The 26471-nt window shown below is 55.7% G+C and overlaps 2 protein-coding genes across 5 annotated transcripts; one reads left to right on the top strand and one right to left on the bottom strand.

Annotated features, from left to right (window-relative positions):
- Nucleotides 1-4831: 4831 nt before the first annotated feature.
- PODNL1 (podocan like 1) lies at nucleotides 4832-9438 on the top strand. Its single transcript, XM_063110026.1, has 9 exons — nucleotides 4832-5107; nucleotides 5621-5714; nucleotides 6035-6099; nucleotides 6244-6353; nucleotides 6732-6888; nucleotides 7159-7274; nucleotides 7710-8367; nucleotides 9059-9207; nucleotides 9288-9438. Exons 1-9 carry the CDS (start codon nucleotides 4832-4834, stop codon nucleotides 9436-9438), a joined length of 1776 nt encoding a protein of 591 aa, XP_062966096.1.
- Nucleotides 9439-10173: 735 nt separating this feature from the next.
- On the bottom strand, nucleotides 10174-26471 carry CC2D1A (coiled-coil and C2 domain containing 1A). 4 transcript variants are annotated; one of them, XM_063109485.1, is made up of 29 exons: nucleotides 26198-26471; nucleotides 24786-24921; nucleotides 22876-22991; nucleotides 22718-22783; nucleotides 22321-22455; nucleotides 21989-22223; nucleotides 18836-18960; nucleotides 18430-18502; nucleotides 18188-18259; nucleotides 17958-18088; nucleotides 17809-17881; nucleotides 16941-17074; nucleotides 16460-16574; nucleotides 16205-16377; nucleotides 14623-14745; nucleotides 14490-14548; nucleotides 14285-14401; nucleotides 13131-13204; nucleotides 12993-13051; nucleotides 12822-12873; nucleotides 12618-12717; nucleotides 12435-12525; nucleotides 12039-12176; nucleotides 11887-11951; nucleotides 11247-11310; nucleotides 11030-11156; nucleotides 10866-10942; nucleotides 10744-10791; nucleotides 10174-10659 (listed from the first exon to the last, which is right to left on the bottom strand). In XM_063109485.1, exons 1-29 carry the CDS (start codon nucleotides 26255-26257, stop codon nucleotides 10639-10641), a joined length of 2859 nt encoding a protein of 952 aa, XP_062965555.1. In that variant the 5' UTR covers nucleotides 26258-26471; the 3' UTR covers nucleotides 10174-10638. The 4 variants fall into 4 exon arrangements, with proteins under 4 accessions (XP_062965555.1, XP_062965557.1, XP_062965556.1 ...); XM_063109487.1 differs by having other exon boundaries at nucleotides 11887-11948; XM_063109486.1 differs by having other exon boundaries at nucleotides 16460-16571.

The raw sequence follows: 26471 nt of genomic DNA, 5'->3' as shown, positions 1-26471 counted from the left end.
AAACTTTATCACAGATATGCATGTATAAGAAAAAACATAGTATATATAGGATTCGGTACTATTCACGGTTTCAGGCACCCACTGGGGGTCTTGGAACGTATCCCTTGCAGGTTAAGGGGGACTACTGTATAAATATATATCCTATTGGTTTTGTTTCTCTGCAGAATTCTCACTAATATAGATATAAAGAAACAGAGCATGCGTTGGCTGGTCAGCTCAGTTGGTTAGAGCATGGTATTATAACACCAAGGTCAAGGGTTTGGATCCCCATATTGGCCAGCCACCAAAAAAAAGAAAAGAAAAGAAAAGAAATGGAGTGTGAAATCCAGAACAAGAGAGAATTTTCACTCCAATAAACAAGGCTGCAGAGAACGTCCTTGTATATATCTGTCAGGGGCTGGGTAAGATTTTTTTCTAAAGGAATAAGTTGCTGGTCCTCAGTTATCACAGAGAGAGTAATACTCCAGATCTCCCATTTGCTCCTGCCCCCTCTCTGTCCCTTGTGGTCAGGCAGGACCATGTGCCCAATCCTGGCCAGTGAAATGGGTACCATGTGACCAATGCTGGCCAGTGAAATGGGTGTGGAAGTGTTGGGTGGCACTTCTGGATTGCCGACCTTTGGGTTTGTTTGTTACACAGAATGACTTGCCTCCCTGACTCATACACGTGGCAAGTACGACGTCAGCTTCACCAGATACTCTCAGGTTCTTGTCTCTTTCTGACCCCTCCTCCTCCATGGCCATCACTGGTCTATCTCCCACCCACCCCTCAAGTGTCTTCCTTTGTCTCCCTTCTCTTCTCATTCTATACTTTCTCCTTGGTTAATGTCATCCATGCTGTGGCTTCAATTCTCACCTCTGTGGATATCCCCTGTATAAGTTAGGGTTAGATGCAGCTTTGGAAAAAAAAAGAGAAAAGAGGGGCTGGCCGGTTAGCCCAGTTGGTTAGAGCACAGCCTTGTAAAAAAAAAAATTTTTTTTTAAAGACAAAAAAGAGAAACAGTGGCTTAAACAAGAGAGAAGTCAGTTTCTCTCTCTCATCCAAGATGACTAGAGCTGGTCTATTAAAGGGCCTGAAATTCCACATGCTGCCTTGAGATCTTTAAGCTTCACAGAGCTCCAAAGTCCTGACTGTAACCTTCCCTGTTTTTATCAGATACCCCCCCCCCTGGCAGGAAAGTCTCCCCACCTAGCTAGTTCCCTATTGGCCAGATCAGCAGCACTCCACCTGCTCCTCAGCCTATTGGGTTTCACATCCCAGCCAGCCTGTGAAATATTCAAATGAGCCAATTCCATCCTTCTATAGGAACCAGAGTTCACGTCACCTTTTTTGTCAAAACCTGCTTGCCGCAGACCCTGCTTGGTGACTCTGCTCCCAAGTTCACCCCCCACGTGGCTCTACGTGGTGTGAGGTGTCCTCCTCCTCTGGGCTATGAGTATAAAGGATTAATAAACTGACATCAATTTCACCTGACATTGGGAGTTGTGTTTGGCTGTCTTGTACCGTTAAGGGCAGGGATCCCTCCTTCACCAATGGGGTAAATAGGAAGTGATCAGAACAGTGGTCAGTCCAGGCGTGGTATGGCCTTCCATGGTATGCAGAATCCAGGTTGCTTCTGTCTTATTGCTCCACTATTCAAGGCCTGTATACTCAAGGTAATGTCATGGTCCAAGATGGCTGCTCAAGTTCCAGCCATCACATCTACATTCCAACAGTAGGATGTAGAAAGGCACCCTCTTTTCCTCAAAGGTGTACTTACCACGTCTGCTTACACCTGTTATCCAGGACATAGTCGTACATAAAAGAGGCTGGGAAATGTAGTTCATTATTCCAGGCGGCCATACATCCAGCTAAATATAAGTGATTTATGGTTTGGGTCTAGATCCTGAAGAACTTATCAGCCAGATGAAGGCTGATTGAGGAGTCTGGCCTCAGCCTCTGTCTCAAGGTTGGATTCCATCAGAAGATGAGGAAGGGCAGGTCTTGGGATCACTAATTGGTATTAAGACCCTTCCTTTCCTCCTTTTACTGGGAGACTGTATTTTCCATCAGCCTCTTGCTCCCTCCCACACCAATCCTGCCACCCCACCCTCCACCTGGTGCAACCAAAATGAGACCAGATTGCTACACTAGCTGTCCGTGGTGTTACAGCAACGTCTTTCATCCCCTTGACCCAACAGCCCTCCTTGCACTGAGGCCAGAGCCTCAGGGGTACCGAGGGATAACAACCATCCCTCCCCCTACAAACATTCCTGTGCATAGCACACAATCCTACATGCAGTTTGTACATGTGCACAAATCACTGATTACAGCAGGCTCTATGCTGGGCATTGGGGCTATACTGGAGACCACACTCCACTGGTGTCCCTGCAGAACTCCCTGCTGGGTAGGGCAGGGCTGGGCTGGGCTAGGCTGGGCTGGGCAGAGGGAGGGGAATGTGTTACAGGGAGATAAGACCAGTGGGTAATTTACAGGAGCAGTGGATAAGTTCCTAGCCAATCAGCACATCCCATCCCTCTGGCCACAGTGATTGGTTCTGGATGGACATGTGACCCAAGCTACACCAATGAGATTTGAGCTTGGGACTTTTCTATGCACTGAAGTAGGGATATATGCATGTTGCTGCTGGGGATACCTTAGCACCACACAGAGAAGCCTGCTGGTCGAGTGGGGAGGTGGAGACAGGATTCAGTTGGAGGACATCATTTGAGCCCCTGGATCAAGCAGTGCCTGAAGGACACATTCCCCAGTTTTCCCATTTATGAGCCCAATAAGTGTCCTGGTTTGCATTAGCTAGTTTGGTTTGAGTTCTCCATCCTCTGTAACTGTAAGAGGCCTGCCAAAAGCTCAGACAGCTTGGCTCTGTTGCTGCTTTCCTGGGGCTAGGACAGGTGCAGTAGTTCAGTCTCCCTGAGGCTCTCCTCATTAGTCTACTAGACAGATTGAGGGGCTTCCACCCAGTGTCCACACTAGTGGCCATTAGTCTCACGTGGACAACCTGGGTGAGGCCTGTTGCTCTTGTCTGGCCAAAGCTAAGACCTGTCTCCTGTCCCAGCTCATGAGGGGGGACCCTTAGGAGATCACACAGTTCCAGGAAATGTGGGCAAATAACCACCTTTCTGAGCCCAAGTTTCCTCCTCCGTGGAAGATGGGCTAATACAGACACCCTCTTTCCGTCATTCTCCCCACACCTGGGATGCTTCCTTCTGCCAACCTGATGTGCCTCACCGGCATCTCCCCATGGCTTGACTCCATAGCCCCCTGTAGCAGGTGTGGGACTGGCCATGTCCCCACCAGGCCTCACCATTGGGGGGTCACACCTGGGTTACTTCCAACTGTAGGCACCTACATCTTTTGGGGGTTGGACTCTGCTCTCCCCAAAGTGCTGGGCAATTAAGACCCTTCTAGGGCAATCTTCAACCCATGACTGATGGGAGGGAGATAGAGGCTAAATACCCTAACTCCCTCGCCCTCAAGTGGGGTCACCCTGAGATGTGCGTCCTACCCAATCTCCCAGCGTTCCCCAGTGGGACTGGGCCCCAGGTGCCCATGGTGGGAACTTGTTTGATAACTGGAGTGACCAACCCCCCCGATTAGCCCAGGACTAGGGGGGTTTCCCAGAATGCAGGACATTCAGCGCTAGAACTGGAAAGTTCCAGGCAAGCTGATTACCCTGTCGATAACTCAGTGTTTACTGATCTCTCCCTCCCTTCCCTGTGTCATCGCCCAGTTCCCCTACAACTGCCTCCGCCAAGGTAAATGCACTCAGTCCTCATCTCAAACTCGGCTTCTGGGAGACCACAACCTCCTTCATGCCCCAGCTCGCGGTCTCGGCCACTCCCTTAAAAAAGTGTTTAGGAACAGCACACACTGTTCTTAAAACTTTCTACCCACCACCTCATTTTCCTTCACAACTGTCCTTTGAGAGAGAGGGGCTTCTGTCATTCCCATTTTAAGTGTGGGAAAGTTGAGGTTTGGGCAGGAAAGGACTTGTCTGAAGTCACCCCACTGGTAAGCAGTGGGTGGACCCAGGAGGTGAGACAATGATGTTATCCCACTTAACAGAGAGAGAAACTGAGACCCAGAGAGGTGGTGGGGCCTGTGTTCATACCCAGGCAGGCTGGCACTAAGCTCGCACACTTAACCACCAGGCTGGTGCCTGGATATGTGTAATTTCCTTTCAGGCAGCTGTGGCCATTTGGGGAGGGGGGTGTCTGGCTGCTGGTGAGGCCAGCTGGCAGAGGGGAGTGAGAGGCCCCAGAGAACAGACCTGGTCAAGTGCCCCCAGGCTGGTGTCTGGGCTGGCAGGCTGAGCCCAGGCTTCCCCTGACCCCTCGCTGCCAGCCCCAGCTCCTCGGGGACTCTCCTGTGCCCTGGAGCCTCCTCCAGTCCTCCATCCCCACCCCTACTCCTGCGGTCGGCCCAAATACCAGACAGGGCGAATCTCATCTTTTGCCCAAACATTCCTCGTTCCCGTGGCCGGCCCAGGCTGGCTGAGGTTACGAAAGCAGAGCCTGGGTGGTTGCAGAGGGGGGGACCAAGGGGATGGGCTGGCCTGTCCTCACCACCCCATCCGGCCGCCTGCCTGCCCTCCCCAGGGCGGGGAATGGGGTGGGTCAGCTCCCCTGAGCCCCTGGGAGAACAGGCTGTGTGTAGGGGGGTGGCTTAAGCAGAGAGATGGGGGGTGGTGGCGGCCACTACACAGGCTCCAGGAGGTGACCGCCTGGTTTCCATTAGGGAGCCCTGGTTGGCAGTTTGGGCGAGTCGGGAGAGCAGGGCTGGCTATGGTAAGGTGGGGCAGGGAGGGTCCGAGGGTGGGGCTCTGGTTGCCATGGTGATCCCACGCCCAGCCTGGGGACCCGCTGACCCCTCCCTCCCCTCCCAGTGGCTGAGCCTGCTGCTGCTCCTGCTGTTGCCGGGCCCCCTGCCCGCCCCTGTCATGGAGGACACCGCCTTCCCCCACCTGGGAGAGAGCTCGCAGCCCCCACCCCGGGCCTGCCCCCCGAGATGCTCCTGCCCCCGTGCCGACACAGTGGACTGTGATGGCCTGGACCTGCGGGTGTTCCCGGACAACATCACCAGGGCCGCCCAGCACCTCTCCCTGCAGGTGGGGTCCGGGTCAGAAGTGAAGGAGCTGGGAGGGAGCGTGGGAAGCCATGGGGTTAAGGGTGGTGGGGTGTGGGGGCCCACGTGCAGGAGGTGAGGAGTTGGTGGTGATGGCCGCTGGCCCTGGTGACAGTGCTGGGCTCTGTGTATCAGAGGTGAGAGGAATTGGGGGTGGAGATATTGGAAGTGGGAGGGGCTGAGGGGTTGGGGGTTTGGGGCTAAGATCTTGGTGGTTATGGGGTTGTTTGGGGTGAGTATGATGGGGTGTTTGGGGTTGATCGTGTTAGTGTTGGGGCATTTGGGCTGATTGTGGGGGTGCTGGGGGGTCAACGTCTTGGTGGTTATGGGGTTGTTTGGGTTCAGGGTGATGGGGTGTTTGGGATCAACTGTAGGGGTGATGGGGTGTTGGGGCTTGCTCGGACTGATGGGGTATTGAGATTCAGTGCTCAGGATCACTTGACGGGGAAGGGTCATCAGGGTCAGAGTTGTAAACATCCCCCACCCCAATCCACAGAACAACCAGCTCCAGGAGCTCCCGTACAACGAGCTGTCGCGCCTCAGCGACCTGCGGACCCTCAACCTCCACAACAACCTCATCTCCTCTGAGGGTGAGGGGGCAGTGGTCGGGAGGGGGGCCCCTCCCGGGCACGTGGGACAGAGATTCCAGCTGTGCTGTCCCTCCCCCGCCTGGGTCTGCGGGCAGCTCTGCGGCAGTTCCCAGAACTGCCCTTTGCTGAGCAGGATGGAAACTTGGGGGCTGGGGGGGGGGGCTGTGGCTTTTGAGTAGGGCCAGGGTTGGCGGGGGGGACTTGAATGTCGGGGGAGCCTCTGCCAGCTCCCAGCCTGGAGCCTTGGGGCAGCTGGGAGCATAGACTCCCCCTGCCCTGTGCCAGGCCTGGGGTGCCCTCACTGACCCACCCCCCACCAGGCCTGCCCGATGAGGCCTTCGAGTCCCTCACACGGCTGCAGCACATCTATGTGGCCCACAACAAGGTGAGCCCCCAAAACCCCACCCTGAGGCTGAGTTCAGCAAGGTTGCAGCCCAGCCAGGGTCACACAGCACTCTGCAGATGGGACAGCTCGGGGCCTGGGGAGGGGGCGAGGGACACCAGACCCAGCACGGCTGTGCTCCCCCAGCTCTCAGTGGCCCCCCAGTTTCTGCCACGCTCCCTCCGTGTTGCGGATCTTGCTGCCAACCAAGTGATGGAGATCTTCCCGCTCACCTTTGGGGAAAAGCCGGCGCTCAGGTAGCCCCTGGCCCAGCCCAGGACCCCCGGGCCTCAGATATGTCTGGGGTCACAGACCATTCTGGGGGTTTGAGGGGGTGAAGACCCTGTCCCAGGGGATCTGAGGAAGGGGGGCACAGTTCTGTCCTGGGGTGGCCTGAGGGGGGCAGGGCTCTGCCCTAGAGGGTGGGGGGGGTCATGACCCTGCCCTGGGGTTCTGAGGGCCGTGTACAGTGTCTGGAGAGCTCCAGACCGAGGCAGAGACTGCACACGCGGGCACACACATGCACTCATGCACGCTCGCACACTGAAGGCGGCCCTGAGCTGGGGCAGGGGAAAGAGTTGGGGGCTGTGGAGCGGCGGGGGGCAGGCTGGTGGCCGGAGCCTGGCTCCCCTCAGGTCCGTGTACCTCCACAACAACCAGCTGAGCAACGCTGGCCTGCCCCCTGACGCCTTCCACGGCTCCGAGGCTGTCACCACCCTCAGTCTCTCCAGCAACCGGCTCAGCTACCTGCCGCCCAGCCTCCCGCCCTCACTGGAGCAGCTCCACCTGCAGGTGCCCCTCCTTCGCCCCACTGTCCCATGTCCCCGCCTGAGTCCAGGCCCCCTCACCTCTCTTCTGGGGGACCCCTCCTCCTCCTCACTTTCCATCCTTCCAACTGCCCCCCAGAATTGCAGCAGACAGAATAACCTTCCTCTGAGTCACTTTCACTGACACAGGTCGTTCAAGTGAGCTCCTCATCACTCCCTTACTCAAGAGCCTGCTGTGGCTCCCTACTGCCCTCGGTCCCAGACGCTTGGTCTCATTCTCTTTTCCCTTTTCCAGAACAACTTCATCTCCAAGGTGCCCCGAGGAGCTCTAAGCCGCCAGACACAACTTCGTGAGCTCTACCTCCAGCACAACCAGCTGACGGACAGCGGCCTGGATGCCACCACTTTCAGGTGGGGCTTGTGGCTGTGGGGAGGGACAGGGTGCAGCATTGTGCTGGCAGTAGGGGCTGAGCATTTATGGTCCAGGGGTCCCAACCTTCAGTGCCTCTCCCCTGGATGACTGACTCTTAAACCAAGGCCTCATTTGGTGAGTGCCTACTGTGTGCCAGCAACACCTGGCAGGTATTTTATTATCCAATGTCACAGCTGCCACACACATTTCTGTCTTGGACCCAGAACTCTGTCCTGGTCACCCTTACAGCTAACCCTCAGGCTGGACTCGGCCATGAGCACCCCAAGTTTGCCTCCCACCCAGCTCTCTCATCACCCCCAACTTGAAATCTCCAGCTATAACCTGTCTTGGGACCACCCCTCACCTCTCCCGCAAGATTCACCTGGCCCCCCACTCTGAGAGCCCAGCCCGATGCCACCGCTCTCCCCCACCAGCAAGCTGCATAGCCTTGAGTACCTGGACCTGTCACACAACAAGCTGGCCACGGTGCCTGCAGGCCTGCCTGCAACCCTGGCCATCCTGCACCTGGGCCGCAACCGCATCCAGCGGGTGGAGGCAGCTCGGCTGCGTGGAGCTCGGGGCCTGCGCTACCTTCTGCTGCAGCACAACGCGCTGGGTACCTCAGGGCTGCCTGCCGGGGCGCTGCGGCCACTGCGGGGCCTGCACACACTGCACCTCTACGGCAATGGGCTGGACCGCATGCCCCTGGCACTGCCCCGCCGCCTGCGGGCGCTGGTACTGCCCCACAACCTCGTGGCCACGCTGGGCGCCCGTGACCTGGCCACCACGCCGGGCCTGGCTGAGCTCAACCTGGCCTACAACCGCCTGGCCAGTGCCCGCGTGCACCACCGGGCCTTCCACCCACTGCGTGCCCTGCGCAGCCTTGACCTGGCTGGCAACCAGCTGACCCGCCTGCCCGAGGGCCTGCCCACCAGCCTGCGCACCCTGCGGCTACAGCACAACCAACTGCGGGCCCTCGAACCCGAGCCACTGGCCGGCCTGAACCAGCTGCAGGAGCTCAGCCTGGCGCACAACCGGCTCCGGGTCGGCGACATTGGGCCCGGCACCTGGCATGAGCTGCAGGCCCTCCAGGTCAGGGGTGGGCTGGTTAGTCACGCAGACTGTCCCCAAGCTGTCCCCACGGCCCCTCCACCCCTCTGCCTGCCCAGCAACTCCCACACTCCAAGGCCTTGCGATGCCAGAAAGAGCCCCCACTGTGGGCCAGCTCTGGGATGATTAAGACAGACCCAGCCTCCAGGACTTTGTCCCTGCTGTCCCCGCCTCCTGGTCCTCCACTACCACCCCCTCCACCTCACCAGGGAACACCTTGGCTTCTAGCTTCTTCTGAGCATGATGGATTCCACAGAGTTCTAGAGCATCTGTGGGTGCCAGGCATTGATCTAGGCACTGGAGATGCCCGCGGGTGCAGAACGACAAAACCCCTGCCCCCGTTCCCCCCCCCCCCCCCCACAAATACCCTAGTTAGGGAGAAAGGCAGCCAACGGCAATCAGGAGTAAGTAAATGATAGCGCTGGAAGGTAATCAGGCATGTGCAGGAAATACCATCTTCAGGAGTGACTCACTGAATCAGGTGGGGCCCTGTCTGTATGTGCCCCCAGTGCCTCCAACAGGGCCTGCCCTGAGAAGGGACTCAGTTTACCTCTGTGAGTGGGAGGAATCTGGCAGCCATGAAGGGGGTGGAGGGGAAGAGTTGAGGGCTGGCTGAGCTGGGTGGCCCAGGGCCTGGGGCCGCCATGGCGCCGTCTCTGCCCTGCCTGCCTAGGTGCTGGACCTCAGCCACAACGAGCTGTCCTTCGTGCCCCCCGACCTGCCTGAGGCCCTGGAGGAGCTGCACCTGCAGGGCAACCGCATCGGCCACGTGGGCCCCGAAGCCTTCCTCAGCACACCCCGCCTGCGTGCCCTCTTCCTCAGGTGCCTGATGGTGGCCGGGTGGGTCAGGACAGTGGTGGCCCTCCCCAGCTACCTGTCCTCATGCCTGCCTCTCTGTCCAGAGACAACAAGCTTCACATGACGAGCATTGCGGCTGAGGCCTTCCTGGGCCTCATGCACCTGCGCGTGGTGGACACAGCAGGTAACCTGGAGCACGTCCTGGTCCGGCTGCCACCCATAGTTCCGCGTGGGCCACAGGCAGGGGGCCCCTGAACCCGGAGGGGCTCAGCAGAGCAGCACCGATCCCTGGGGCTCTGCTGGGATGTGAACCAAGGAGACAGCATCCACCTGGGCCTCGAGGGCTGGGCCTGCTCTGCCCAGTGCTGGCTGAGGTACCAGGGCATGGGTGACTGGGCATGGACTAAAGCACTCCAGTGAAGTGCTCCAGGTGTGCAGACCATGCCGGCCTGGCTGGACAAGTCCCCCTACCCCCTATGCAGATGAACAGTGACAATAAAGCCTGACCCTTTGAGTGCTCACCATGGACCAGGCACCCTGCTGGGGGCTCTGCCCACCGACTCCCCACAACCTTGCAGGAGGAGCTCTCACTATCCCCAAATCCAGCTGGGGAAACTAAGGCTCTGGAATGCCAACTGGGCCAGGTAATTTCGTCCAGGTCCCTTAGCCAGAGAACAGCAGTTGGATTTTGAGGTCCTGAGACACACGCAGGTCACCCAGTAGTACCATGGACGACCCAGCCATGTACAAACGCAGAAACGCCCAAGGCCATCCACCGAAGAATCACAGGGTTACAGATGTATGGATCCTTACCAGTATCCCCTGCAGCAAGCGTGAGGGTCAAGTACACCCTTCACAGGCACACTGCTCCCCACCCCAGCCTGCTCCCATTCACCTCCTGTCTACCTCTAGGGGGTGTGGGAGTAGGTAGAGAGACCCACCCTGGCCACTGAGAGCCAAGGTAAGAAACAAAGACAGGACAGAGCCAAGTCGGGTGTGGCCCTGGCTGTTTATTCTGTTTTTTGGCCCTGGGGGCCCAGCTGGGCCAGGCAACCCCCTGGGGAGCCAGCAGGGCTCGGCCAGCCTCAGCGGCTTCTTTGGGGTGTGAGAGGGTTTTAGGGTTAAGGCCAGGGAGGGACAGGAAGTAAAGTGCTTGCAGGGGCCCTCGGGGCTTGGTCCCAGCCACCCCTCCCTACTCCAGGGTAGGCCAGAGGCCAGATACCCCTGGACTGTGCAAACAGGACTCTCTCTGGGGCCCACTCAGCCAGGCCTGGGGCACACGCTGGCTGGAGGGCACCATCCCTGACACTCCCAGCCACGGAGGCTCTGGCTGGGCTGGGGACCTGGGTGGGGGACGAGTCCAGAGCCGATTGTCCAGTGATTGTCTGCTTGTCTGGTCGGTGGCTGTCTGCTCTTTCCAGTGCCGGGCTGTGGGCTGCCTGCCCCCTCAGGCCCTCACCTGCGGAGCCGCTGCAGCTAGGAGAGAGGCAGCTGGGGTCAGGGGCAGGGACCACAACTACAGTGCCCCCCACCTCCAACCACGCCTCCCAAGTCGTTTACCTCACTCTCGACCAGGTTCCGCCTGTAGAGCGCCTCCTTTGCGGCGTCCTGGGGGGAGACAGGCAGTCGGCGGGCAATCCCTGCAGGCCCCCCAGTGCCCGCCCAGCCCAAGCCCAGCTCACCCTGCTGCCGTCGCTGCCCAGGCGCCGGGCGGCCTCCGTGTAGAACTGCAGCTGACGCTCCAGCTGGGCTGCGTACTCTGGGTTGCGGGAAGTGGGGGGATGTCAGGGTGGGGCCTGGAAGCCCCCACATCTCCCCCACCGAATGCCTGTCCCTGAGCCCCTACCCCTCCGGACGGCTGTGCCCCCCTGCTCCAGCTGTGCTCTCTGCCACTGGCTGCGTTGCACGATGTCCTGGTACTGCTGAGCCACCTCTGGGGGCACTGGCCGCCGCGCCTGCCTGAGGGCTAGGATCTGAGAGTGCAGAAGAGGCCGTGAGGGCCCCGCCTGGACCTACAGACCCCCTAGTACTGCTCCACCCTGCCCAGTGGGGCAGGCACCCACCTTCCGCTCCAGACGCTCTTGGTCGAAGGCCAGCACACTGAGGCTATGCATGGGCCGGGCTGATCTAAGGGGTCGGAGAGGGATGAGGGGCGGCAGGAATTCCTGCCCAACCCAGGTAATTCAACAGACACCACTGTTGGGGATACCAGGGTTTCAGAAGGAGATAAGTGAGGCTCACCCTGGTGCTGTTGAGCCTACAACCTAGTGGGGGTGATGGCTGCACACTCAGGCAACTGCGATGCCTGGTGGTCAGGGAGGGCTTCCTGGAGGAGGTGACAGCCAAGTTGAGACCCAGAGAAGTGAGAGTTGGGAAGAGGAGCAGGGAGCAAGGTGGGGGTAGGGGTGCTCAGGGGATCGAAACACAGAGAAGCCCAAAAGCCAGTGAAAACTAGGCATGGCCAAGAACCAACAGGATACAGTGGGGAGAGAGAAGGCTGGATATGTTGACAATGGTGAGATCACAAAAGGTCTTAAAGATCAAGCTGAGTTTACATTGGATCCTCCACGAGAAGGGGTGCCAGGAAAGCTTTTGAAGTAGAGGAGGGATATAGTTCAAATTGTATTTGATGGGAAACTGTCTAGGAGGGGCTGAGACAGGAAGAGGAGGTTCCCTCCAGCATGGCTTCACCCAGCCACCTACCTGTTACCTGGTTCCCTTGCAGGGGCTGGCATGGGAGGGGCTTTTCCTCTGGGCCCTGCCACCTGCTTCAGAGGAGAGAACCAGTCCTGTGAGTCCTGGGCCCCCTGAACCAAGCCTCCCTCCCTGGGGCTGCTGATGGGCAGGAGTCTCACTGTGGGCACAGCTGCTGGCACGGGGTCTATGACCAGCCACCTCTCGGTCGTTGTCTCCAATTGCTGGGCTGTCAGTGGCTCCCGAATCCTGACCATCACCTCCAGCCGCCCCCCTGTGGGCCGGCGACCATCTAGAACCTGGGTGGGGGTAGAGGGATGCAGGAAGTGGCTGGAGGTTCAGGGCCAGGATCAGGGAGAACCAGGAAAATTTCCAAAATAGGAGCCCATGGGTGTGGCTGAGATGCCAGTTGGTCCTAATCGAGCAGGGTGCAGGGAGTATTTAGGGCTGGGCAGTGGGGAAGTCTGGGACTTCCAAGGGAGGGACTGGTTCAGCAGAGAGGGCACCTGGGGGGCTTAGGCCATACTGGCGTGTGCGGATGAATGTCCACCTCTCACCTCAAGGATCTCCCGGACCTCACACGCTGAGTCCAGGGTGTCCAGCTTCAGCTGCGCTGTCCCCAGCACCCGGTCAGTCTTGAATAGCCCTCTGTGTGTGTGTGCAAACAAAGGGGACAGGAGGGTCGGTCCAGGGCAGCTCCCTCCCCTGGAGCCCACCCTGTATCAGTGGCCCTGGCTCACCCCTTGTGGACGACTTCAAACTTGATGCCTTTGGTCTGGATGGCTCTTCGGAAGCCACGGTGGCTGCGGTTGATGCAGAGTTTGAACTGCTCTTTGAACTCTGCCGGGGGAGAAGGAGAGAGGTGGGAGGAAGTTGGGTGAGATCAGGCCATGGTCTTGTGTTCCTTCTGCTGTGGGGTGGGGTTGCCTCCTGCCTCGGCTCACCAGGAGAGTCTGTGTTCTTGATCACGCTGGTCTTGTCTTTCTGAGCTTCCTCCTGTGACCAGAGAGGAGACAGGAAAACTCAGGGGCCTGGGCCTGGCCTCGGACCCCCCACCTGACTCACCTCATAGTCCACTGGGGCCCGAACCCTCCCCTGCTTGGCTCCCCACGTACCACGTTGGGATAGGGGAAATCAAACCGGACAAAGACATCCAGGTCGCTGGGGGACAGCCCTGTGGGCACATGAAGGTCAGAGCTGGACAGAGAGGTGGTGGTCCCCATGCCCCTGGCCCCTGCGTGCCACCCCCTCACCTGCAGGTGTGGGCAAGTTGATGCCCTTCACGATGAAAAGGAGCATGTCGTTGCTGCTGAGGTCGGGGAAGATCCTTCCAGGTGGGCAGATGGATGGGCAGGCAAATGGAAAGAAAGGCACCTCAGCCCCACTGCCCGCCTGCCTTTTTTCCACTCAGTGGCAGCAGGGGACAAACCCCACCCTGGCCTTTGGGGATATCTTGGCTCCTGAGCTCGAGTTTTAGAATCAGACAGACAACAATTCTCTGTCCAGGTCTGCCACTGGCTAACTTCTGGGTCTTTTCTTCAGTCTTTGCATATTTATTTAGTAACTACTATGTGCCAACCAGTGGTCTTGCTGCTGGGGGACCTTCTCTTTGTTTGACAATATTTCTTGAGCACCTACTGTGTGCCAGCCAGTGCCCTAGCTGCTGGGGATATATAAGTAAATGAGACAGACTCCGTCCCTATGCTTGGGAACCCAATCAAGCTGAATGTACAGATGACAAATAAAAATGGAGAGGCCGGCTGGTTAGCTCAGTTTGTTAGAGTGCGGTGTTATAACACCGAAGTCAAGGGTTCAGATCCCTGTACCAGCCAGCTGCCAAAAAAAAAAAAAGAGAAATAAACAAAGCAACTCTGCAGAGAATTCACATAGGGGAGAGAGTGGAGCATGCTTAGGAAAGGCTGCTTCCTACAGGGAAGATGACACTATACGAGGCCTGTGTGGCAGGAGCTGAACAAAGCAGGGACAGTGGGCAGAGATAAGGGGATAGGCCGTGCAGACATGGGGGAGCCAGGGTAAGGGGTGTAGGTTATCCTAGATGCAGCAGGAACCACAGGAGGGCCAGTGACCACCTAACCTTGGAGTGGAAAGACTTAACAGGAGCAGGACCAACAACCACCAATCTATAACATGGCTCTGGTCTCCCACAGGCTCACCCAAGCCCCTGGGACAAGATGCACATTTTCACTCACTAGAGTGTCCCCAAATGTCTGTTTCCAAATGTGTCACTGTTACCGCCCCCCCCCCCCCCCGCCATCCTTCACTCGCACCTCACACCTGCCCCAGGGCCTTTGCCCTCCAGAGACGAGTCCTACACCGACTTCCAGGGATGACAGGCCCCTCCCCCTCCACAAAGGGGCGTCCAGACCAGGAGGCTCTGGGGCCTTACTTGATGATGCTGATGGTCCTCTGCTCGAAGCGGGCGACAGGTGTTGGGAGACCCCGAGCGAAGGCCTGCTTCAGAGTCTCCATGCTCCGCTTACAGTCCTCTGCCAGCTTCTCAAACCTGCCAGCGAGAGCCTGCTCAGGTCCCCGGTCCCAAGGGCGAGCTGGGGCTGCATCTGCACCCGTCTGGCGGAGTGGGGAGCACTTACTTGCTGGTTTCAGTGATGTTGCCCAGCTGGGTGAATTGGTTAGAGTGGTTCAGGCACATCTGGAGGAGCAGAAGGCAGTGAGGGGCGAGGTGGGAGGGCCACGACTCTGCGGGGCATCTGGCTGACCCCTCACCTCATGCTGCTGTCGTATCAGCTTGGTGAGTTCACCGTAGCGCCGGATGGCCTCCTGAGACAGACCGGGGCCAGGCCGCTGGACCAGGGCAAAGTCATCCTTGTTGACGGGGGCAGGCGGCACCTGGGGAGGATGAGGCTCGTGGGGCGTGCTGCTGGCTGGCAATGAGCAGTCCCCTCCCCCCAGGACTCTGCAGAAATGTCACCCCTCCTTGGAGAAGCCTTCCCTGACCACTGCTCTTTCCTCTTGGTCCTCCCACCATCTGACAACACTGAGACCATCCTTCAGTCATCCAAGAAATCATTTGTGGAGTACCTACTGTGTACCAGGCCTTGTTTTGGGCTTGAAGATGCAGCAGTGAATAAGAAAGACCAAAATCCTTGCCCTCAAGGGGCTGACATTCTCTTGGAAGAAATGGGCTATATTAAAAAAGAAATAAGTAGATCGTATGATACAGTAGAAGGAGATGAATGCTGTGGTAGAAAAGCAAGTTGGGAGGAGAAGCAGAGCGTTCTGGGCTAAAGGAAGGGGTTTTAGATGGGAGGTTGGGGCAAGCCTCCCGGAGATCAGCAGTTGAACAGAGACCTAAAGAGGGGAGGGAGTGAGCCAAGCAGATATCTGGGGGAAGAGCATTCCAGGCAGTGGGAATAGCATGTGCAAAGGTCCTGAGGTCAGAGTGTGCCTGGTGTTTGAGGACAGAGAGGAGGCCAGGCAGCTGGAGGAGTCTGAGTAAGGGGACAAGGAGAGCAGACCAGGGTAGGGAGGAGATGGGGCAGCTCATGCAGTGCCTCGTGGACCATGAGAAGGGGCTGTTTGTGTGTTTCTTGTGGTCTCTCCAGCTAGAATACTGACTCCAGCAGGGTGGACATTTTTGTCTATTTTGTTCAAGGCTATGTCCCCAGTGCCCTGTGCAGGGCTGAACACCCAGTACGTGCTCCACAAATATTTCCTATTTGGATGCTGTCCCAGCACATAAGGAATCCTGTTTTTCATTGAGGTGGGGGGGTCACTGTGCCCACTTCCCCAAGGAGAAAAATGATGCTCAGAAGGAAGTGAATGGTCCTGCCCAAAATGGCAGAATCTGTTAACTGTCTCCCCCAATCTGATCCCCTCCCGTTCCCAAGTAATGGAGTTCTGGCTGGGCACATGGTAACCTGTAAGATACTACATGTCCCAGGGTTCTTTGCAGCTAGACCTGGCCATGTGACTGAGTCCTGGCCAATGGAAGGCAAGCACAAGGGATGTCACTTCCTATAAAGGAAACTGCTCTGCCTTTTTCCTCTCTCACCCCTTCCTTCAAGATGGACGCCATCCACTTAGTTCACGTGGACAAGGATGATCTCCTACGGTGTGGTGGAGCAACAAGATGGAAGGAACCTAGGCCCTGGAGGACCTCCCACTGCAGAGCCCAGGCTGTCCTGAGTGTTGCATGCAACAAACATAAATGTCTGTCTCATTTCAGCTGCTGTCTTAGGGGGCCTATTTGTTACAGCAGCTTAGCCTGGATGCTGACTAATATACTCCAGGGCCAGAGCCTGTCCAGTGGGCACCTGGTCATTTCCTGCAGGCCTGGAGGGCTCACCTTGGCAATGTCCACAGGCAGCCCGTTGCGCGAGGCCTCCAGCATGGGCTCCAGTCCCTTGGCCTGGCGCAGGTGCATCTTGGCACCCTCCATGTCATTCTTTTGCTTGGCTCGCAGTGCGGCCTGCAGGAGCTGCTTCTTGCGGCCCTCCAGGAAGGCCAGCTGCTGCTGAGCTGTGAGCAGGGGAGCCTCTGCAGATGCTGCCTGGCCCATGGCAGTGCAGCAGGCAGCCAGGACAGGGAGAGGGACACCTACCTCTGGTGGATGTGCCTTTGGGGGCTGCTTTGGCTGCTGGGGCTGATCCTGACTGGGGAGCCCTTGAGGGTGGGGCCTTGGGCTGGGCTGTGGGAGCCACAGGACTGTTTAGCTGCTGAGAGACGGAATGGAAGTCAGAGCTTTCCCAGTGCCTGTGATGAGTCCATTTCCCAAGGGTCAGGCCCAACACCGACAACAGGGGCCACCTTAGCTTCTGCTTCCTCAGCACTTAACACAACCTACGGTCCTGTTCTCGTTGAGTCTTCTCAACAGCACTGGGAAGTAGAGACTATTACTCTCCCCACTTAACAGATGAGAAGACTGAGGCTCAGAGATCAAAATGGCTAGCCCATGGCCACACAGCCAGGAAGTGGCAGGGCTGGCAAGTGAGGCTGGTTCTTTCCAGCTCAAGGCCAAGACTCTCGAGACTTTGTTTTGCTGCCAGTCCCCTGGCTCACCCCGAGGCCCCAGCCCCTCACACCTTCTTAGGCGCCTCATCCTCTTCGTCCTCTGGGCCTTCGTCCTGGTTGGCCAGCTTCATGGCAGTCTCTAGGACCCCCACCAGGCTCTGCTGGGTGGGCTCGGTGGCCTCCAGGCCCTGGATGGGGGGAAAGCCTGGGCGGCAGGGCGGGGTCCGGTCAGGAGGGAGAGCACCCCACCATCATGGTAGAGACACGGGTTCCTCCCGAGCTGAGGAGCCTCGGGCCTCTGAATCTACTTTGAATCCAAGGAAAGAGCTGTGCCTGGTCCTGTGTAGATACTAGACCATTCCCCACCTCTGGCTTCTTTTCTTTTTTTTGACAGTTGAGCTGTTGACCTTAGTATAACAGGCACCATGCTCTACCGAGTAAGCGAACCGACCAGCCCCACCCAGCTTCTCTTGACCAGACTCCAACACAAGTAGTGGGGCATCCTCTGAGCGAGGCGGTGTACTGGGCACTGTGTGGGTGGTTGCTGGCCTGGGACAAGCGCTAAGGGGCTCCCAGAGTAACAGGAGTCCAAGATGGAGAGAGATAGTTACTCTCATGGGGGACACACAGGCAGCTATGAGAACCTAGAGGAGGCTTCTAACCACTGGGGGGCTGAGCAAGTATCTGCAAAGCTGAAACCTGATGACTTGGAAAGGCGAAAGGGAAGGGGACAAGACACTGGTGGGCTAGTGAACAGGCTCTCTAAGAACCCCCTTGCTTTTTAGTGTTTGCCAATTTCCACTGTGTAAACACTTCCATCAAGTGCTTGTGGAATTCCTGGACGTGCAGCAGCCAGTTCCCTGAGACTGTATCATTAGAAGGAATAGCACCTGCAAAGACTCAGAGCCTGGAGGGGTGGGGGCCGGGAACGGGGCCTACCTGGGGGCACAGGTAGTTCAGCCACGTCCACGGCTCGGCCCGCCTTGTGGGCTCGGATGGCATCTTGGTATTGCTGTGGGAGACATAGGTGTTAGGGCTCCCCGCAAGGTTTCCTGGGGCTGGCCACGTGCCCACCTGGCCCCACGCACCTTGACGATGCGCTCGTGCATGCGGGCTTTCCGCTGGTCCCCCTTGGCCTTGGCCTGGGCTGCGGCCACATGGTACCGCTCCATCCGTTGCTCCAGCGCCTCCAGCAGGGTCCGTGGGGGTGGGGGAACCTCTGGGCCATACCCAGGGGAGATGGGGGAGGGTTAAGAATCTAGGGAAAGGGAGACTGTCTCGCCCCAGCCTGCCTATCCCAGAGGGTCCCAGAACCTACCTGGCATGGAGGGTGCCGTGGCAGGAGTCGGAGGCTGCGGTGGTGGTGATGGTGGGTCCGGGGGCAGCTGATCTGGGTACAGAGAGGTCCAGTCCAATGAGGGGCTTGCTTGGCTACCCCTGTCCCCAGGCTGGTCTGCCCTAAGGGAGTCCCCAGGCCTGACCAGTGGGAGTGGCAGCATCCAGGAGAACTCAGTAGAAACCTCCAACAGTCCCAAAGGGTGGGCAGGGCTGGGGCCTCACCAGGTGGAGGGGGCAGGCGGGACAGGTCCACGGGCTCCCCCCGACTCAGAGCCTCCAAGATAGCATCGAAGCTCTGGAAGAAGGAAGGAAGAGATGAGAGAAGGAGACTGCAGCTGGGGCTAGGACCCTGTGGGGGGCCTCCATGCCTTGCCATGCGAAAGAGGACTCCTAGCTCTGTCCCTTCTTTTGCACCGTCTTGCTCAATCCTCTTCCGACATTATGTCCATTTCACGGGGGGGTGGTACACTGAGGCTCCAAGAAGCACAGCAAGCTATAGCTAAGGAGCGACCAAACTAGTATTCAAATTTGGGTCTGCCTGACTCAGGAGCCCATGTTCTTTGCCACCATGCAACATCGGAAGCGTCCTGCCCTCTCCCTCCAGCCCTGTCCATCAGTCTGGACGCACCTTGGCCACACGGAAGTGTCTGGCGGCTGCAGCGGTATCTCCCTGCTGCTTGGCGTGGAGGGCAGCCAGCTTGTATTCCCGCTGGCGGCTCTGCAACTGGGCTAGGGGACCAGGGCCGCAGGGGCCTGGAAGGGGTAACAACGCACAGGAAGCCTTCAGACCTGAGCCAAGTTCACCACACAAACCATGTCTATGTAATTCTCACAACAAAGACCGTTCTTGAGCCCATTTTATAGATGTGAGAGCTGAGGCTCAGAGAGGGGGTGCTGCCTCCCCAAGATCACACAGCCTGAAGACGACATGGTGGGGACTCAACCCCAGGCCTGGCAGGCTCTAGAGCCACTGCTGTTTTGTCCCCTAAGAGGACTTTGAAAGCTTTATGCACTCATACATATTTTTAAGTTGACATCTACTATTTTTCACCTTCAGTTTAAGAAGTGGCCTGGCCCCTGCTCCTTGGCCTTGGAGTCCCAGGCAGAGTGGGGGCCTCATAAAAAAAATAAAATGTGCCCAAGGTTGTCATTCCCCATGTCTTCCAAATATCAACATTTGAAAAAGAAAACCATCACACTATTCTTTTAATCTAATGGATTTTAACTACGGTGGTGATTTAAAACTCACCAACATTCACTTCTTATTTTACTTATAAAAATTTTGGTAAAATACACACAACATAAAATTTACCATCTGTCCCCGTACTGGCTAGTAGCAAAAAGAAAAAAAAACTTACCATCTTTACCATGTTTAGTGCACAGCTCAGCGGCATTAAGCACATTCACACTGTTGTGCAACCATCACAACCATCCACCTCCAGAACTTTCTCATCTTCCCAAACTTAAACTCTGTCCTCATTAAACACTCACTCCCCATCCCCCTCGCCCAGCCCCTGGCACCCACCATTCCATGTTCTGTCTCTGTGGATCTGATGACTCTATGGACTTCATATAAGTGGAATCACACAGTACTTGTTTTTGTGCCTGGTTTATCTCACTAACCATAATGTCCTCAAGGTTCATCCATAGTGTAGCATGTGTCAGAACTTCCTTCCTTTTTAGGGCTGAATAATACTCCATTGTATGGATGGACCACATTTTGTTGATCCGTCTATGGACACTTGGGTTGGTTCTCCCTTTTAGCTACTGTGAATAATGCTGCTATTGACATGGATGTACAAATATCTGTTCAAGGCTCTGCTTTCTATTCTTTTGGGTATATCCCAACATTCACTTTTTAAACAATATCCCAGGACTCACTTTTAGCAGTTGGGAATTTTGAGTCTTCTCTTATTTCCATCCATGTCCCCCATGGAACTTTATGCTGACTTAATATAGCTGTCTGCTCAAAAGCCTTTTTTGACTACCCTCTAGTAGACTTGTACAACCAAAATATATTTATGCAGTGTGTTTGCACAGCTGGGAAACCCAGGACTAAGTGCTTTTTAAACAGTGTGTTAGTTACAGTTTCAGTGTAATATGCTCAATATGTTTTCTGGGGGAAGTATTTCTAAATTTAAAGCTGTAAGTGAAATTCTTAGTATCAAAACACACAGTACAATAAATACACCATCCAGTGTCTACAAAATCTAGAAACAGGGTAAACGGCATGCACTATACTTCAGACTGACAACTGGACCAATTGCTCTAAAATTAGGTGTACTTCCCTGAAAAGGTGGAGGTTGAAGCAAAATACCTTCACATTTGATTGGTGTTTTTTGGGTTTGTTTTTTTTTTTGGCAGCTGGCCAGTACCCATACTGAATTGATTGGTTTTATTTCCTATGACTGTAAGTCTCACTGTTAAAAAATTTTCTTCCGGGTTGAATTACTGTTACAATTATTAGTAGCAGGTAATTAAGCAAAACCTAAATATATCAAGTTTTGATAAAGAATTTTTATATACCAACAGTGAAATTCTACTGGAAATGCACCTCTTGCTGATATGATTGAGGCTGGGTACACCCCCTAACAATTAGCTCCTGTTTCCCCCATTCAATCTCTTCCTACTTTCTTTCTGTTCTTTTTTAAAGTGTCGAGAAACCCGCTTCATACCATTGAGCAGACAGGAAGAGACAGAATCCTGTTATCGCAATGTCATTCGATGCTTTGAACTCCCGTCAAGCTGCATGCCAAATCCCCATCGTGAAAAATTTGTTGATTTCAGCTGGAAATTTCAGGTGACAATTTCAATAGTCCTCAAACTTTGCCAAAAACAATGGCTTAGAAACCAGCTGGGTTGCAGAAGGATTTAGTGACCTAATGTTCACTTTCTCAAACCTAAGCCAATGTCTTCAGTTGACTGATTCCCACCAGGGAAGCATGTGCACCAGGAGCAAAGCCCTGTGTTCATATTCTAGAAGGAGGGCTGGCCGGTTAGCTCAGTTGGTTAGAGTGCAGCCTTATCACACCAAGGTCATGGGTTCAGATCCCCATACTGGCCAGCCACCAAAAAATTAAAAAATAAATAAAAAAATAAACATATTCTAGAAGAGAGGGAGGTGGGCCTGCCTTTCCTAGGGGGAGGAAAGGAAAAAATCCTGGGAGGTACATCCTCCAGCAAGTCAGTTTAAGGAGATCAAGAAGCTGAGGGTTTGGGAATGATTCACTTACAACTCCATGAGTGGGAATATTCCTGAGCCCTAAAAGGTAATGAAGTTCTGACACGTCCTGCAATATCATGCTAAGTGACAGAAGCCACACACAAAAGGACAAATATGGTATGATTCCACTTACATGAAATATCTGGAAGAGGCAAATTCACAAAGACAGAAAGTGGAATAGAGGTTATTATGGGTTGGGGGGATGGGGGTGGGAGATGGGGAATGGGGACCCATTGCTTAATGGGTAGAGTTTCTGTTTGGGGTGATGCAAATGTCCCAGGACTAGAGAGACGTGATGGTTGCACAACACTGCGAAAGCACTGAATGCCACCGAGCTGTACACCAAAGTGGCTAAAATGACAAATGCTTTGTTATATATATGGTACCATAACATTTGTCTTTGGATGGTGTTCATGAACTCCAGGGGCATGAGGACCATGGGACAAGAAGTGTTAAAAATATCTAACCAACACTGCATGGTCTGTGCCCCTACAGAGCAACCTACTATTGAATAGGCCACCCAGGTCCCATGTCAGCCTGGCCCTGCCCGCCACCTACCTGGGGGCAGCTGGAGCTTAGCTGAGCCTGGGGACAAGGCTGGGGCAGTGGGAGGTGGCCCTTCCATGGTGACCCTGGGCTCCGGGGCTGGTGTGATTGTAGTGACCAGCTGGATGGGTGCGGGGGTTTGGCTGGGCGTGGATGCTGGGCCCTTCCCTACAGCCACGGGCGGCGGGATGTCCCCCTCGTCGATGGCATTGCCCTTCTGGACGGAGGCCAGCAGGTTTTCCAATGTCTGAGACAAGATGTGAGCATGGGTTTGGGAGAAGCCAGGAGCTTGGTGGAGGGGGGTCAATGGTGGGATCCCAGCACGCTGCCCTCTGCCCACTCACCTTAAGTCCCCGGTCATAGCGCCGTATCTTGGCACTGTCCCCAGCTTGCCTGGCGCTTTCCATTGCTGTCTGGTAGAGAGCCAATCTCTCCTGCAAGGTGGCCTCCACCCCTGGGCAGGGGGCTGCAGGCTTCAGCTGCAGGAGTAGATGGGGGAATGGTCTGGCTCGTGACCCCTCTTAGACTAACAGTCACTGAACACATGTCGCCCCTGGGCCAGCCTCCCCCACCCTAGCAGGGCAGAAATCATGGTCCCTGATTTCCAGTGGAGGAAACTGGGGCTCAGAGACATCATGTCACCTGCCCAAGGTCACAAGGCTGAGAGGGACAAGGGTGAGTCTTGAACCCTAGACTGTCCATGGGGTATGGTTCAAGGGAGCAGGGTTGTCAAAGCTGTACCTGGGCCACAGGTGGCTGGGGCTCTGACGTCTTCTGCTCCCCTCCAAGGACCTCATTTAGTTCTGCCTGCAGCGACATGGCAGTCAGGGACAGGACGTGAGGGCCCGCTGGATTGGGGCAATGGCAGGCGATCCCCCCATCCTGCCCTGGGTGCTCACCAGCAGGTCATCATCAGCCTCCACGTCATCCTCGTCTGTCCCCTCCTCCTCGTCCTCATCCGGGTCTCTCATGCACAGTCTGGCCATCTTCTCGATGGCCTCCATAGGCAGGGGACCTGGTGGCAGGGGGAGACCACAGCTGGACCAGGATCCTGCAAGAGCCCCCAGCCTCCCATCCCTGACACCCATTACCTCAAAGAATAGGGCAGCCGGCGTGGAGTAACATGTCTTCCTCCCTACCTTCCCATGGCACCCCACTGCCCTGGGGCCCTCTTTGCATGATCCTGCCCCCCACCAACCTCCCCATCCTCATCTCTTCCTTATCCAGCCTCAGCTCTGGGGCTAGGCCTCCTGTGTTCGAACCCCAGCTCTGCAACTATCTCACTGGGGCACCTCGGGCAAGTCACTTTCCCTATCTGGGCCCCAGTTTTCCATCTGTTACGTGAGGACAACAACAGTTCCTCCCTCACAGGTAGGGTGTGGGGACTTAAGGTGAATACATATCTTAGAACATTGTCATTTGCCTTATTCCTGTCACTTGCTGTAGTTACGTGGTATGTGTGTAAAGTTGCCTCCAGGACTGAATTAGTGAATATGTGACCATTGCTCCTGAGGAAATACAGGCTTAGGTTCCTGCAAGTCTCTGGTCACAATCTGTTCCTCAACCAGGCAACACATAACCTTGCTTTATGTGTGTTTCCGTTTAAAGACTCCTTATTTAAAATATACTGTTGATTAGTCAACAATGAACTCAGGGCCCACAGAACTGTAACTCAAGCCTGAATGAAGCTTCTCCAACACACTCATTTTCTCTGTAAGGAGCACTGCAGCCTTCTTTAGCTTGGCAACACCAGACAGCACTTCAGCACTACACTTGGGACCATTTTGAACAGCAAAATCAAAAACAAAAAGCACAGAAATGAGAAAAACATGGCACTGAACAGATCATGAAAAGGACACCTATTTACAGTATGACAGCTGAAACAGAAGACAAAGCATCACCTCCTAAGAGTCACTTCCATCCTAAGTGGCAGCGGGTGACTCAGTTTTTGTGGTTTTTCACATGTCCGTGAACGACCACAAAAGCGCTGTATTGATTTTGGTGTTACAAATAAATTTTAGTGGGCTGGCCTGTTAGCGCAGTAAGTTACAGCATGGTGCTGATAACCGCAAGGTCCAGGGCTCGATCCCTGCACTGTCCAGCCGCCAAAAAAAAAAACCCAACAAATAAATTTTAGTGAGTAGGAGAATTCACAAATATGAAATCCACAAATAATGAGGATTGACTGTATTAGCCAAAATGTTTACAGGCTCCGCTTGCCCTCTGAGCTCCAGCCCTACTCAACCACCGCAGAGTCCTCTGCATCCTGTGATCTTCCCCAGGTCACCTGCTGTGACCTCTCCTGGAAGTGTTCTCGAATTCTTCAACTGGCTCTCCCCATTGTGGGTACTTCCTTCAGGAATCCCACCCTGATTCACAGATCTCTCCCACAGCTCTGTGTTTTCCCCATCCCAGCCCTGATTACAGGATGGTAGGTTGGAGGTTCAAACTGATGACTTACTATGTGTAAGGCAGCCCTGTGTGAGTGCTTTATGAACCCTGGAAGATTAACTCTTGAACAGTAAGTACAGTTATTATTCCCATTATATGGATGGGAAAACTGAGGCCAGCATAGGTGATGTGATTTGTCAAGTCCTACAGCCAGTAAGTGCAGAGCCGGGATTTGAACACTCAGTCTGGGTCTAGAGTTGATCGCTTACCCTCTTAGCCAGACTGTGGTCTCTGGAGGGCTGTGGCCTTCTCTATCATCTTCCCCCCTCACCCCCTTTCCCATATACCCAGAGCCCAGCTCTGAACCCAACCCACAGCGTGAGATCAAAACATGTTCAGGGTGTGTTAAGCATCTCACCTTTGCCTTTGAGCTTCTCCAGGTCTGGGGGCTGGCCCCCCACCAAGGCCAAGAACTCAGCCTCCAGTTCCTCATCATTAACTCCATCCTCGGGGATCATCAGGCCGTCTGGGGAGAGGTCAACTAGCAGGCCCAGCTGCAGGAACAGCAAGGGTCAGGTCTGACCTTGGGATGCACCACTTGGCCAGAGGCAGCCATGACAGATTCAGAGTCCCCTCAGGAGGAAGGAACCAAGGTTTCCCTGGGGAGTGCCAGGAGGCTGGAACAGGCCCAGAATGCAACAGGTGTTCCAAGATGGGCCAGGCCCTCTGACATAGATCAACATGGGGCAAAGGGCAGGTGGAGAGATCCACCTCCATGCTCTGAGCCCACGCCTATGATGTGCTGCTAGCCAAGTTCAGTGGAAAAAGCAGGCCATACCTGCCGAAAGCAAAGCCACACTGCACACCTGGGCTCTTCCTTCCAGAATCCTTGGCAGAGTGGGCCGTGCAGGATTTGGGGCATCAAGAACATTTAGAAGCTTTGACAACAATGTAGAAGTTGAAAGTGGCGTTTTTGCCATGCAGACCTGTCTTTCTATCTTGGCTTATGACCAATCATGATATGATAGTATTATGATGAACTATACGAAACTGCCTTTCCGTAAGTCAAAAATGGCCAAATAGCAACAAATATGTATGTCTCCACCTAATAGTATATTGATAATGATGACATTTCTTGAGTGCTGTGTTCTAGCACTTTCCATAAACTATCGCAATGAATCTTCACAACTGTCCTGTGCTGTAGGGACTCTTAAGGGTCTCCTTTTTACAGATGAGAAAACCGAGGCTCAGAGATGTACACAGACCAGAAGAGAACTTCAGGTCTGACAGACTAATGTGAGCACTGCACTATGCCCTGGGATCCCTCCATGAAAGCTGAGAAAAATCCAACTCCCCCAGTGCCTGGGACAGAGGGGTTGGAGGAGGGGGAAGGGGCCCAGCCACAGTCCTGCAGGCTTATGGCTGCAGCTCTGGATTTGCATTTAACTCTGGCCAAGCTATTAGTCCCTATGACCTTGGGCAGATGTCTTCACCTCTCTGGGCCTCAGTGTTCTCATCTGTACGATGGGAATAATCAAGAATCTGACCTGGCCCGGCTGATGCAAGGGTTCCAGGTGCCAGCTCCGAGGACTGCCCCTCCCCGACTGGAGCTGCTGCGGCAACAGGTGGCCCCAGTTCGGGGAGGAGGACCAGGAACTGGGAGGCCAAGGCCAGTAGGCCGCACTTCGGGGTGTCGAGCCTCACCTGAGTGGCGGGGCCGGGCTCACCTGGGGGGCAGAGGTCGAGCTTTCCTGGGGAGTGGGTCCCTCCCCTGAGCGTATGAGGGGGGTGGGGAGGGATTCCCCGGTGGGGCCATGGGCGCAGACTCACCTGGCGGGCGGCAGCGGCGCCTCGGCCCGGGGGTCCTGGGGGTGCTTTCCTCTTGTGCATCTTCCAGGCTGGATGCCGGGACCACCGACCCCCGCGCCCGGCCCTGCCCTGCCTCCTCCCCCGGGGCCTGTCGCTGCGCACGCGCCCTTCCTAAGCTCTGCGCCCCTCGTCAGCGCCCCTCGACCGCCGACCCCGAGCCCTCGCCTCCCGGGGTGGCCGCCCCACTTCCGCCTCGGCCCTCTGGCGCCACCGCACCGGAGCGCGGCCACTGGAA

This window comes from Cynocephalus volans, chromosome 10 (assembly GCF_027409185.1).
Source record: "Cynocephalus volans isolate mCynVol1 chromosome 10, mCynVol1.pri, whole genome shotgun sequence".
Lineage (NCBI taxonomy): Eukaryota > Metazoa > Chordata > Mammalia > Dermoptera > Cynocephalidae > Cynocephalus > Cynocephalus volans.
The sequence above is the reverse complement of the archived record's forward strand: the minus strand, read 5'-3'. Positions and strand labels throughout refer to the sequence as shown.

Bases quoted from the DNA above. Each gene is read 5' to 3' on its own strand.
- CC2D1A (XM_063109485.1), bottom strand. From the start codon at position 26,257: ATGCACAAGAGGAAAGCACCCCCAGGACCCCCGGGCCGAGGCGCCGCT. The intron at 18,260-18,429 runs GTGAGGCCCCAG...CTCTGTACCCAG, and splicing joins CCGCCTGCCCCCTCCACCTG to ATCAGCTGCCCCCGGACCCA. The intron at 17,075-17,808 runs GTAGGCCCCGTT...CCTGCCGCCCAG, and splicing joins TGAACTACCTGTGCCCCCAG to GCTTTCCCCCCATCCAGGGC.
- PODNL1 (XM_063110026.1), top strand. From the start codon at position 4,832: ATGGTGATCCCACGCCCAGCCTGGGGACCCGCTGACCCCTCCCTCCCC. The intron at 5,108-5,620 runs GTGGGGTCCGGG...CCCAATCCACAG, and splicing joins CCCAGCACCTCTCCCTGCAG to AACAACCAGCTCCAGGAGCT. The intron at 8,368-9,058 runs GTCAGGGGTGGG...CTGCCTGCCTAG, and splicing joins ATGAGCTGCAGGCCCTCCAG to GTGCTGGACCTCAGCCACAA.